General features: G+C 38.6%; 1 protein-coding gene across 1 annotated transcript in view; it reads left to right on the forward strand.

Annotated features, from left to right (window-relative positions):
• LOC113178212 (protein O-mannosyl-transferase TMTC1-like) overlaps positions 1-14,309 on the forward strand; it is a 115,955-nt gene that overhangs the window by 28,484 nt on the left and 73,162 nt on the right. The window contains 2 exon segments of the mRNA XM_077799070.1: positions 482-527; positions 529-686. Of these exon segments, the coding sequence (XP_077655196.1) occupies positions 482-527; positions 529-686 (204 nt within the window).

Below are 14,309 nucleotides of genomic sequence, written 5' to 3' on the forward strand. Positions count from 1 at the left end.
CAAGTATCATACTTTTAAATTTTTGTCCATCTAGTGATTACGAATTTTATCTCAGAGGATTCATAATAGAAAATGTAATAAGAGTACATCAGATGGCCCAGCTATGAACATTATTTGATAAGATCATCATAATGTCTAATCCTGAATACCACCAAAATCAAATATTATGAGAAGATCATAGTTGGAATGTGAGGGGTAAAGAAGTGTGTGTGTCTGTGGGTGCCTTGGTGACCACCTACGGGGGACTAAGTTCTGATCTTCTATGATAAGCTGTAAAACTGATTAAAATAAATAATAATGTAATTATGTTTTAAGAAAATATGTATATGGTAGTAACTACCAGAAGCAAAGGGCTCAGAGACTTGGGAATGGTTGCTTCTAGGGAGTAGGACCTGGGGGTTGGGGCAGGGTGCTGGTGTTTTGGTTGCCAGCCTGGTCATTCTGTTCGACTTTGTTTCCCCTCCCTTCTGTGCACAATTAGGAGCAACGGGGTCATCCATCAGCACAGCCTACAGCAGCCTGGGAGCCCCCCAGCCCTCCTCACTGGCAGCCCACCCCCACCAGGAGAACGGAAAGCAGCAGTTCCCTCACAAGGGAGCTTGGGGTGGCTGCCATTCCTCACTTCCACCAGCCCCCAAGAGCAGTGGATTCCCAGTGTCATCGCGAGCTGTGTGGTCCCTGATGAGGTACTGGCCTGGTTTCTTGGCTGTGCATGTTTTCAGTGTCCAGTATCTTATAGTGCCACCTGTGATGCTGGAAAATTAAAGGATTGAGTCAACTTTTGAGATCCCCTTCTCTCCACATTCCCTCCTTTTCCTTTCCTTTTCTCCCTTCTTCCTCCCTTCCTTCTTAGCCTATATTAGATTGGATGAGAAAGGAATAGCTAGGGGATGCCGGGTGATAACCTGTGGTCTGTGATTCCTCACCATCCTTTTTTTCTGGGGGACGAAGGTGCTCTTCCACTACCCCCTCTCTTCCCTGCTCTTTTTGTTTGCCATGAAGTTAGTGCAGCCCAAGTATGGGAGGAAGTCCAGGGGACTCTACTCCTCTAGCATTTTAGAAGATGCAGGAAAATTGAGTATGAAATGTTTATTCTTTTTCTTTCTTTTTTTGAATGTTTTAACTTAGCCATGAAAATTAGCAGTATTTTTCAGCACAGGTGTGCTCACTAAATTACATTGCTTCACAAATAGCTCAAACCATGGGCAAGTCAGAATTTAGCACACATTTGTTAAAAGATATATAGACATTTCACAGTTTGAAAGGGTTTCTTTGAGCAGTGATTAGTGAATTGCCAGTCCAAACCACAGCTGGTCTGAGGCGCTAATGCAGGGGAATGAAGAGACCTTTACAGGGCGAATACAGAAGCAGAGCAGAGAAATATTTGATGGGTTAAAGTGTGGCAGTATCCTTTTTTAAATAATCCAGGGGAAAGTCCTTTGTTAGAGATCAGTTGATGATTTCTGATTGGTTAAGCTAGAGTTTCATTTTGCCATTTCCTCTAACTTGTGCTTTGGTTTTCTTATGTAAAGTCCAGAGTGCTAGAGCAGCCTCAGCTGAATGGCCTCCCAATTATTTTGACATATGGAACTTCTATTCATACTGTTAACACTTTGCTACTTTAGATTCCTATTCTTATTTTTCTGTGTGGTCCATTAAAACTTTATCCTCTCAGGGTCTTTGTTTTTAATAATTCCCATTTTTGGTGATCCCTCCAACCCCCTTCATTACTAGGGACTGAACCCAGGGCTTTACCCATGCTAGGCAAGCTCTTTACTGTATAGCTACAGCCCTAGACTGCTTTGCTATTTTTAACTTTTTAACACTCATTGCTTGAGTGTTTGCTTGCTTGCTGGATTCATTAGTGTCTACTGAGTGTCTGACATGAGTCAGGCAGGTTCTAGACACCAGAAATTTCCTAGCAAATATGGAGAACTAGCTGCTTGCTTTTGTATGGCCTTCCTTCTGGAGAGAAAGACATACAACATTCAACAATGAATTAACAAAGTGAATGCTAAGTAGAGCGTGAAGCTGGAGGTGATGAAGAATTACTGGTGGGCCTGGGGGAATTTGTTTGGCACGTCAGGGAAGGCCCCCTCAATGCTGAATGAGGTGAGGAGCCAGCCCTGCAAAGATCTGGGTAGAGAAGTTTCAGCTTGAGAATGATGAGAAAGTGAGATATTGTTGGGGGTGGGCAGGGCCCAGGAAATAAAAGGCCATATTTGTCCTAAAAGCAAGTGTGGGTTGTACTCTGGATGCATTCAGAATATGTGTTAGTTGTTAGTTGCTGTGACCAAAATACTGGACTAGAACAACTTAAAAGAGGAAAAGTTTATTCTGGTTCCTAGTTTGAAAGCCTTGGTTGGCTGATTCCATTGCCCTGTGCTTGAGGTGAGACAGAACATCATGGCACAAGGGCATGGTGGAAGAAAGCCACTTCAGCTCATGGCAGCTAGGAAACAAACAGAGGGAGAGGGAGACAGAGGAACCAGGACAAGATATAGTCCATGCCATGCCCCCTGTGACCAACTTCCTCCATCTACCCCCACCTGCCTACAGTTACAACCTGGTACTCCATTCAGATTATTAATCCATCAAGTGAATTAACCCATTGATGAGGTTATAGCCTGTAGGATTTAACCGTGATCTAAAAGCTTAACCTCTAAATTGTGCTATAATGGGGACCATTACTTTCAAAACATGAACTTTTCCAGGGGCATTTCTAGATCCAAACCATAACAGAAAACATTGGTGGTTTTATTTTAAAAATGTGGAGAGACCTGATTACATTTCTTTTCAAAAGGTTTTCTCTAGATTATTTGTGGTGCATGGTGTTTGGAAGGCAAGAGTAAAGAAAGGAAAAGGCTTAGGAGGCTTTATATGGCTGGGCGAGGAAAGAAAGGATCTTGACTGAAGGTGAGAGAGAATGAGATAAAAGAATGTAGTGACTTTAGGAGATATTTTGAATATGGAATGTACTGATGTTTGGAATGGGGAAGAGGGAAAGAAAGGAAACAAGGATTTTCAGGTTTCTGGCTTAAACAGTTGGGTGGATGGTGGTCTGGGTTACTGAGAAGGGAAAGCTAGGAAAGAACTGAACTGAGGTCTCTAAGAATTGGGAGTAGATAAAATTAAAGCAAGGTGCGAAAATCCTGAGGAAGAGGAAAGAAGGGTGAAGGGTCAAAATGTTGAGAAAGTCTGGACCTGTTGTGGAGAGCCATGGAGGAAAGGAATATAAAGCAAGTGGGAAAATTGCGAATTTCTTTTTCTTTCTTTCTTTCTTTCTTTCTTTCTTTCTTTCTTTCTTTCTTTCTTTCTTTCACAGAAGGCAAAGTAGGAGGAAAAGGGAGTCAGGAAAGGGTTGGAGATTATGGAGGTGGGACAGAAGTTAGACTGCAGTGTGACTGTGAACTTCATGAAGGTAGAATCATGTTGTGTTTGCTTACAGTGGCATCCCCAGTTTCAGATGCAGAGCCTGTCTAATAGCAGTTGCTTAGATTTTTTGAAATGAATAACTTAATGAGTGTGTTATGTTTTAGATATGAGGTATCCCCTAAAAGCTCGTGTGTAAGACAACACAAGAAGATGTAGAAGTGAAATGATTGAGTTATGAGAGCCTTAACCTAATCAGTGCACCAATCCCCTGATATGGGTTAACTGGGTAATAACTGAAGGCAGGTAGGGTGTGGTTGGAAGAAGTAGGTCATTGAGGATGTGGGTTTATATTTTGTTCCTGTTGAGCAGAGCTCTCTCTGCTCCGATTGCTACATTTTGAGCTGCTTTCCTCCTCCACACTTTCTACCATGCTGTTCTGCCTCAGCTTGGGATCCAGAGCAGTGGAGTCAGCCATCGATGGACTGATACCTCTGAAACCCTGAGTACTGAATAAATTTTTCCTCCTCTAAAATTGTTCTTTTCCTGTCTTTTGGTTATTGTGGTACAAAAGTTGACTTAAGAGTGGATCATGAGAGTGTATAGAATTCAGCAGAGATGAAACATTTTTTAATAAATTTGAAAATGAAGGAATAAGGAAAGACATGTTAACTAGAGGAATGTTTAAATTTCGTGTGTGTGTGTGTGTGTGTGTGTGTGTGTGTGTTTGTGTGTTTGTGTGTGTGTAGATAACCTGTAGAGAGGAAAGATGCAAGATGCTGGAACAGAAAGGGATACAATGACATATAAATACCAGTGGGGTGCTATTTACTGTTTAATAACTGACCTTCCAAAGGGGAATTCTAATTTATAGTGTTTGCCAATTTACATACAAATATTTCTAACATGGCTAATGTCAAGCACAAGTGTGACATCACTGATGAGATTGGGTTTGCCTGCCATTATGCAGTGTTTCTACCAGACAGATTTAATAGACATAAAGTCTCAAGAGCATAGGTAACAGTAAAGTGAAGTGACAAGCTTTGAGTCCTTAGTAACTTTGCTTTAAGGGCAATTTATTTAAGTTTATATAATTTAATTTTCAATAATGGCTGTTTTTAATAATCAGCTTATAAAATTTCTGACAGCATAACAGCTGTACCAGCACACCAATGAAGAGGGCCCTTCAGGGGGTGGGAGAAGATTTTTATCTGTTATCTATGTGTTATCCCACGCACCATCACTGTATCTGCTGAGCTGAGCGTTGATGTTGTAATTCTTACTACTGTGAGCAAACTGAGAATCTTAAAGGTTAACAAACTTTGGTCCAATTTACAAAGTTAGTATGTGGTAGAGTCGGGATTAGAACCAAGGCTCCTTGACTCCTACACCTGCACTTTGCCTCTTGCCACGCTCTGAAGTTCACAGTTGAGGACTTAGCTCTGAAGTGGAAGCAGACTGTGCTATCATTTTTCCAGGTGCTGTTCCCCGTTGAACTCTCATGGGTAGAATGATTCTTGCAGTCACCCGTGTGTCCACAAATGAGACATCTTGATTTGCTTGGACATTGGTGCTGGTACCTTTGAATTGGGGAGAGTTTGGGTGCTAACACATGGAGTTCAGTGATGTGCTTTCGTTGGTTACTTTTTATTTTTTCAATTCTAAGCACCAGGCTGTTTTGAAAACAGCAGTGGAGAGCCGTAGACTGCACATTCAGAAGTAGGCCAGATTCTTACCAAGTTAATGTGTTTCTGGGCAAGGACCATTTCTCCTCCTTGAGAATAAAAGTTGTCATATATTTCCTCTTTGGGAAAGAAAAGTGCCAAATATTTAGATATAAGTGTGATTAGTATTAAAAATTTTTTTGAACAGTGTGCTTATGCCTTTGTCAGAAAGTGATCAGGTCAATGAAGAAAAAATTCAAAGATGCAATCCTATTCCATCATCTCTGACTCTGTAGATAGAGCATTTAAATCATGGCTCTATCACTTGATTCTGAACCATTTATTTTACCTCTGTGAGCCTACATCTAGCACACTATTCTCAGATTGGTTGTCAGGATCAAAAGTAGTGTGTATCACAAGCATGTAAATCTGTTCCTGGTCTACCATGGCCCTCCACTGAGCAGACAACATGGTTTTATTATTAGCTTGGTATTGTGAATACTGTATTATTATTCTCATGTGGGTTTCTGATCCCCAGGATGTATTGTGCAAGTGATGAGCCTTAAGGGAATGAGTTTGTATGGGAGTTTTGTTTTTTGGTTGAACTTCTGCAACTTTGGTTGCATGCATTGGTATGGGCTAACAAAAAATTGGGCTAACCACTATCAGGTGAAGTGTTTTTTCTTATTTTTACTTTTTCCAGAAATTATCTAACACAGGAAAAATTCAAACTCAGGGAAATCCTAATGGAAGCTATTTATTTAGTTCCCTGTTTTAATGTGTGATTTAGTAATTGTCCTATAAGTAGAAAGTATAATGAAAAATCTTTAACTGAGCATATATACTCTGGAATCAGATGGCATTTCAGTTGATACTACCTTTTACTGAATTATTCTGCGTTAAAAGAGAAATGTTTTGTATGTAAACATTCCTCCCCATCCCACCCTGTTCAAAACATCAAATTCATACACGGACACACTTTCCATTTCACATTAGAAAGCTCAGTGAATTCTGAATGTTATCCTGGGCTGGAGGTGTGGCTCAGTAATAGAGCTCTTGCATACCTCATATGAGGACCCTGGGTTGCAGCCCCAGCACTGCAAAAGTAAGTAAGTAAGTAAGTAAGTAAGTAAGTAAATAAATAAATAAATAAATAAATAAATCTTGTGTTCATATTCTTGATTCATTTAATATGTAAATATCAGTGACCATTATAGGCATTGAACATGATGAATTCTTGGATGTTTCCTTTTTTCTCTGTGACCCTGCATGTCTATTATGAGCCATTCATTCAACAATACTTGCTAAAAGCACCTACTGTGTGTTCCTGGCATTATTTTTGGTGCCAAGAACTATATTTCAGTGCCAAGAAATTAGCAGTGAAATAAACAAAACCCTGCGCCCATAGAACTCTGCTGAGTGATGATCATTATATTTTTGTTTCAAAATGGCTTGTTTTCTTTTACTCTCAAGGAGTGTGTCAGACTATAGTTCTATTTTCACTTTACTAGATCTTAATTTTTTTTTCTTATACATATCCTTGTACATAAAGATGCAAACAAAAGAACCAGTACAGATTTAAGACTAGAGAAGAGTTTGGCACTATAGTGAAATTGTAAGGTAATTAGATTCAGGGGACTTGGAGAGGCATATAAATATTGTGTGACCTTCACTGATGAAATGGGTAACTGATCTTTTAAGTGTCATTTTAATGCTTTATTTCTGTAGACCTTGCATTGCACACTTTTCCCTCCAAAGTAAGAAATGCTGTACAAATTGAACTCCTGAGATAGGATTCTGAACTTTTATGCCACACACTCATGATCCTGTGAGGAAGGCAAAAGTGTTTTAGATCATCATTAAGAGCCTCACGTTGGCTATGAGAGTAGCTCAGGGAGCTAGTGAAGTAAGATTTGCAGGTGACAGGAAAGAAAAAAAACCTGTGCTCAAAGCCTATAATATTGATGAGTAATAACTGGATTCTCTTCCTCTTCCCCCCTGTACACTATTGCCATTGATTGATTTCAGATGAGCCATTTTTCAATCTCATTCAGCTCCTGCTTTCATAAATGGAATGACTTTATGAAAAGATGTGGAGTTAACTAATGTGTCTACACAGAAAATGCATCCAACATTTAAAAATGGAGTGTATATTTATTTAATAGTTATTCCATCCCTTACTTTAAAATCTTTTTATGAAAAGTGTAAACCTCAGTGATCATGCTAAGAACACGAAGCACCTCATAGACACAAAGCATGTGTTGGACATAGACATTAACCTAGATTCACATTAAAGAGGGTTTGCAAATTCTTTAATTGCTACTTTGTTTAAAAACCTGGGCCATATTTTGCCATGGAATCAGTGTTTTCCATTGGTATAAACCCTTCAGTCATTAGATGGTAACTCTGATGGAATTCGGGGAGGTAGGAGCATGGTGTTGGCAGACCCAAGAAAGCAATAACTTTCAGACTGCATTATTTAATGATGACCAAACCAACTGGCATAATTAAAGATTTTTATTGCCAAACAACATTATAACAGTTTATGACCAAGGTGTTATCATATGAACATAAGATCAAAATGAAACCTTTTCCCCATACCGACCCCAAGCTTTTTCATAATTTGTTGAGGATAGCTTTTGCAAAGACTTAATATGTACCCTTTGATGATTCTGGGTTGCAGGTGTGCTCAGGGAATGTTAAGGCACTGGAGGAGGGAAGTGAGTGGTTATTGCAGACAATTGTCCTTTTATGGAGAATGAAATATTTTACTGGCAAGGATGAGCAAATGGTGATGTCTGCTATAGGACTAATAGAAATGCTGAGAAATTTATTTTGAAAAATACTGAAGCACTTAGTTTTAAAAATAAACTGAGTGTATCAGTTAGTGTTACAAGGCTTCTTAATTGGTCACTGAGTTCTTTGGGATAGTGTCATTAGTGTGTGTTTTATGTTCTTTGGTCGGTTGACATAGACAAGCTGGTTTCCCAAGTTCCTTTAGTCATTTTATTCTCTCAAATATGCAACTTAGCAGAAAAGCATTTTCTTTGGTGGAGAAAGAATGTGAAGATAAGGTTTTTGTTTGTTTGTTTTATTCTGACTATTAGTTGAGAGTGATACTGTTCCTTCTGAATCAGACCCAGAGTGTGTGCTAAGGCCAGAATTACCTTGCTGAGTTCATCCAAAAGTTTATTGAATTCTGATTTGATTCTTGAACTGAGCTTAGTAGAAGAGCAGATCATTTCAATAAAGTGTTTCTTGGCTTCATTCAGAAGTTAGCACTAAAAGCTTCTTCCAAATAAATCACATGCTATGAAGGCAAAATTCCTTTTAATTTATGAATAGCAGCCAGTGGAGTTTCTAACTGCTGACAGTTCCTGGTTCGTGGTTCATTCTGCTTAATCTCGATTGGGTACTGATTCTTGGCAATCTTGACTCTCCTGTGAATTTCAGTCAGTGGATGCTCCCGTGTTTTCCTTCCTCAGTGTAGAGCAGTCAAGCTTAGGCATCTGCCTCCAACAGGATGCACAGGGACATATGTTGAAAGAGAAAGCTATTAGAATGTAGGCATTTCTGGTTGGCATGAAATTCCCTCAGTGTCACAGTAGGCTCTTGGAACAGGATCTCAGGTCTCCTGCTTTTCTATCACCTCAACAGACACCATCTGGAATCCTCAACTTCTGGTCTGTGCTGCTTGGAGGGTGACAGCTGTGACTTCAAGGCCACCAACCAGCTCTCCTTTCTTTTGCAGAACAGTCAGAGCCCTTAGGGTACTGTTGGGGGTTTGCTGCATTTCTTTGCTCTTTTGGTTAATGCCACTACCACCCACTTTATTTTTTTTTCTCTCCTCCTCTTTTTCAAGGTAACCTGCTGAGAATCTGGAGTGATTGCAATAAAAGTAGCATGAGTTCATCTTGTAAACATTCAGGGAATATATAAATAATTCCTTCAGGAGGATGTTACTCTATGCTGGGTAAGAGATCACTGTGGTTTCAGATAATTTGGTGGGATTTCCAGTTTGTTGCCCAGAAAATTGGCACACGTTTTAATTTGCGGATTGTAGATTCAACGTGGCAGATTTTAATAATATACACAGCCTGAGAGAAACATTTAAAAACTATTCAAGAAGAGTTTGGAGGGATATTTTGTTCAGCAGAAGGAAAACAGAATTGTAGAAGTGCAAACGATTTGAAAATTCTCTTACAGTTCCGAAGCTTGCATTCTGATCATGATTTCCATCAACAATGATCAACAATGCAAGTACCCCTTTAACACGTACCAGTGGCCAGAACCATGTAACAAGTGTTACACACACCTTACAATATTAATTCTTACAAAAATCTTTGAGGTAGGCAGCTTATATAGTAGTAAATAACATGGATTTCTACCAGAGTTCTGGGGTTCTGATTATGTGCCACTGCTTACCAGGTATGAGCATTGCAAATTGTTTCACCCTCTATCCTGGCTTCTTCCTATGTAAAACAAAAAACAGTGATACTAGTACCTACCCCATGGGGTTATGGTGACAAACATATGAGTTAATGCAAATGAGTTAATATATGAAAAGAGCTTATAATAGCTTTTAATTGTGAGTTTTCATAAATTTTGAGATTTAACCCCTTTCCCCCATGTTTATTTTATGCAGAAACCACTGTGGAAGAATTGTTTAGAAATTGTTTCCCTTCATAATCCCTCCCCCAGTTTTTGCTGTATTTAAGATGGAGAGTTGTATAGCCTCGGTTAGACTTGTTTATAGGGTTTGGTTAACTTCCTTTTATGAGTTTACAATATTTTAGAGGAAAACAGATTATAAGTGGAAAGCATTCCTGTAGCAATAATGGAAAGTCCATCAAAGTGTGGCAAGGTGATAGAGTGCCTGTGATCAGTATCCTGAACTGATGAATGCCATCCTCATTATTAGTTGTCCCCAAATTCATAGCTATTCTTTGCTTCTGAGACTGTTGACTTCTTTTTAATGAAATATTTTGATGTATTTAGAATGACTATCATATAAAGCATCACTTTATAAATGTCATTAGTTTGAAACAATAAAGTAATGAAGACTTATTTTAGTAGCATTTCAGACAGATAATCTTATAACCATATTGGAAGATATATTTCATGTTACAGATTAATGCATTTTTAATGCTATTTATAGTATTCAAACCATAGTTTTTATTACTTCATAAGCTAGAAATGCTATTGATTTTGAAATCATCCTAAGCTCCTGTTCCCATGAGGGGTCCAGCATTCAAGATTTGCCCTTCAATGACTTAACCTATACAATATTGGTCAAATGTTTAAAGGGAACATAAGTATGGATTTTTAGGGGATGAAGACAATTAACATATCATAATTGGAAAAAATAAAATAAATAAAACCCACTAACCTCAGACAACCAGCAGAATGGCATGGAGGGAAGGAGTTGTCCGTGTTTTAGACTAAGAGCTGGACATGCCCTGGGTAGGTAATGAATAACTGTTGTATTTCAGTGTTTGAGTGCTTTAGTGTTTTGTTCCTGACAGTTAAGTTTTCATACTTTGCATTTGGCTGTGTTAATTGGTTTTTCTTTGTGACTGTGAAAGGAATGTGACTTTGTAAAAGGAATAATGATCCCTACTGCAATTATGATGAAAAAAAGCTTTGATTAAAAAAAGCAGTCTCTTTAATTATAAAACAGTAGTTTGGGTTGTCATGCAAAGTTGAGGAGAAGTGGTACATTTTTTTTCCCTTCTTTACAGCTGCAAAGGACAGGTAAACCTTTCAGATATGTGGAGATTGGCAGCCAATCTCCAGCCATTTAGAAGCAGACAATAGCAGTGTGATTATGGTTGAAGACCAAGAGAACAGAATGTCCTGAGCATTAAACTCTCATTATTGCTCCTCCCTTGTTGTTTATGAAGAACTCGAATAATGCAGCATTGCTGATTAGTTTTTGTTTTTCTTTCTTTTTCTTTTTTGTTTGCTTGTTTTTGGAAGAGAATAGCTTTTTCCTGGCTTTCCATGGAGATAAAGAAAGGAGAAAACAGAATGGAGAGGAACCCAGCTGATGGAAAACTGGGTTTTACTTGGCTTTTAAGTTGTAGTTCTTGGGCCAGTTATTTACCTCCCTGGATCTTGGTTTTTCTTATCTGTGAAGTAATACAGGGGAGACAAGGGAGGGTGGTCTCATGTCACTTGATACTCTGTCTATGATCTTTTTTTCAAACGTGCATGAAACTGCTCTGTCACGTTTCCTCTTCTTGTTTAATTGCCATAATCCATTGGCATGAGTGCAGTTGGAAGTTGTATGGGAGTTGGAGGTTTGAGGTTGACTCTAAAATAAGATATTGCAATGACAGGTTCTCATGAGACACTAAACAGACTGTGGAGGACATTTTGCTAGTATGTCACTTTTCCCTTTTCCTTTTCCATCCTGGATTCTTGAATGCCTAAGTGCTTGGAACTTAGGTCAAATATATTGATGGAAAAGTCAATATTTATTAAGATTAAATGCATGTTGTTTTCAGCCGGATTATCCCAGAGGTTGTCAAAACTGTACATTTACAAACTGACTCTTGTTGATTCTTAAAAGGAAGTTCATTGATACATTTAACTAACATTTATTAAACAGTTATGATATACAAATGTTTTAAGGATCATTTATTCCTAAGCCCAGAACTTTATAAATAAAACTTGGTTAAGCAATTTTGGTTATTTATTGGTAGGACATACCGAAATCTCTATCACCCACGGGTGTATAATGAGGCCAGTTTCTGGTCTCAGAACTAGCTAAGTTGACACATTTGCTCCTTTTTTTTTTTTTTTTTTTTGGTCTCTTAAAGGCTTCATAGTCTTCATAATATCTCTTCTGCTTTTGAAAAAAATTGAAATTTATATTGTTTTCCTTTTCTCCTCTTTTAAAAGATGGGGTTAATTTGACAAGTGCAGAACTGCCTCAACTCTAGCTTCATGCAGCCACTCAGTTCAGTTCTGTGTAAGAGGTGAACTAGAGTTGCTGTGTCGTTACTCCAAATTCTCAATAAGAGATTCTCATTGGCCCAGCATGGATTAGCTTACATCTAAATGGTAGGGAAATCATACAAATAAAAGGATAATTTCTCTGGCAAATGCAATGAGAGAATTATGGGATATAAAGGAGATGTTATTTTAGCCAACCTGGTAACTTTGGCTCAGACTGAGTCTTCATAGATGAAAGAGGTAGAACCATCTGCAGGCAGAGAACCTAGCATGAGCAAAGACACAGAAGTATGTGATAGCAGAGCGTGAGTGTGCACACATGTGTGCATGTATGTGAGTGTATGCTACTACAGCAGCTCAGGACATGAGTGATAGGAGATGAGACTCGGGAGGCCAGCAGGAGTCCTGTGGTGGAGGAGGCTAGGAGTCATGCCAAGGGACTTTGATCCTGTAGAGGAAGGGAAACAGTGCAGTGGCATGCTTATCTGATTTAGATTCCTCTGTGGGAAGTCTGCTCATAAGGCCAGATGGAGCATATTATTTAAGTGTGATAATTAGAAACTTCAAACCATTTGGTACTGTTTTGTTTTTGAGAGTGACATAATGGTAGTTCTGAGATTTTTACCATAATTTAATCATGCATATTTGTGAAAGCTCAGTATTTTCTGTTCAGATGGTCTCTTATACAGACGTTTCTTTTTTTAATATTTATTTTTTGTAGTTGGACACAATATCTTTATTTTATTTATTTTTATGTGGTGCTGAGGATTGAACCCAGGGCCTAGCACATGCTAGGTGAGTGCTCTACCACTGAGCCACAACCCTAGCCCAGAGCCACAACCCAAGCCCTAAAGACTTTTCTTTATCCCTTTTTATAGTTTCATAATTTTGTAGTTCTCATATTTAAGAAAAGTTAACAGGAACCTCAAGGGTGTGTTTTCTTAGCCCTCTACATGGAGAAACCATGTCATTTATCCACATTTGCTAATTGGTTTAAGCTTTCTCAATTTACAATTGTCTTCCAGGAAAAAAAAAAGAAAATAATTGCAACCTCACAGGATTGCTAATACCTTCCTTTTATTCATTCAGTATGCTAAGTTTATAATTTTGATTTCCAGTTTCTGATTAAAATAATCATTTCTTCTTGTGTGTATTGTGTCCAAGCAACTGTTATGTTTTGTACTGGAACAGATTACTTTGCTACATGGCAAAGAAAATGAGTAGATGCAAAGTAAATGTCTTTTTCTGGCTTGATCGATTGTAAGCTCTGTAACCTAATATTGACTACATTTTCCTAAGTGATGCAGTAAGTGTGGCTCAACATCAGAAAGCAGCTATGAACTCCCAGGAATTGACTTTGGCCAACATAAATTCTGACCAAGTTTGTATCTCACATTCTGAGTCCTAGAATATAAATAGTAATAAACAGTTTAATGTTCACACAAGGAAAATAGTTATGTTGATTCAAAGCACCCTAGGATGCAATTTTCTCCAAAAGTGATTGTAGAGTTTCCCTCCTTGTTTACCTTTAATGACAGTGGAGTGGTAGTATGCTCAGTGGTTGGGTACCTGGATCCTGGGAGTCACACAGAGGGGCTTTAGGTCTGAGATTTTTTACTTAGTAGCAGTTAAAATTTGTATTGACTGATTCCCAGATCACTAAAATAACTAATAATTATTATAAATGACATGAATCAGGTAAAGTACACAATTGGCACTTATTATTGCACACTTATCTGGAGATGTCTAGTCATTCTGCAGTTGAGCCACCAGTTTAATATATCTGTGTTGCTACTTTTCCATGTCTTGAAAGTTTGGGTTTTGTTATCATTATCTCTCTCCCATTGAGAGATGAAAGGGAGCCAGTATGGAATGTCAGGAGGCGAGTATGACTCAGCTCTTTCACTCTCACCATGTCCTTGGGAAGTAGGTCTTCCACCACATTTACACACTTGAAAGATAGAGCTCAGAAAGGCTGCATAATTTGTATAGATTAGAACCCACATTCATCTGATGCACTGGGTAGAACTCCCAGGATATGGAGGTCAAGCCTTTTACAGTATTTTTCGGGAAGGATTTATGAGCAACTTCTAGAAAGGCCTGTTGTGGGGAAAGCAGAAATATCCTAGGAACATTCTTCTGTTCCCTGTGTCACTGACTGACTCTTTTGGGATCCAAGTGGCTTTTACCCACTGGGTGCTGTTATGGTTTGGAAGCGAGGTGCCCCCCAAAAGCTCACTTATGAGACAATGCAGGAAGGTTCAGAGGAGAAGTGATTAGGTTGAAAGAGTCTTAACCCAGTCAGTGAATTAA

This window comes from Urocitellus parryii, chromosome 5 (genome assembly GCF_045843805.1).
Source record: "Urocitellus parryii isolate mUroPar1 chromosome 5, mUroPar1.hap1, whole genome shotgun sequence".
In the NCBI taxonomy this organism is placed as follows: Eukaryota; Metazoa; Chordata; class Mammalia; order Rodentia; family Sciuridae; genus Urocitellus; species Urocitellus parryii.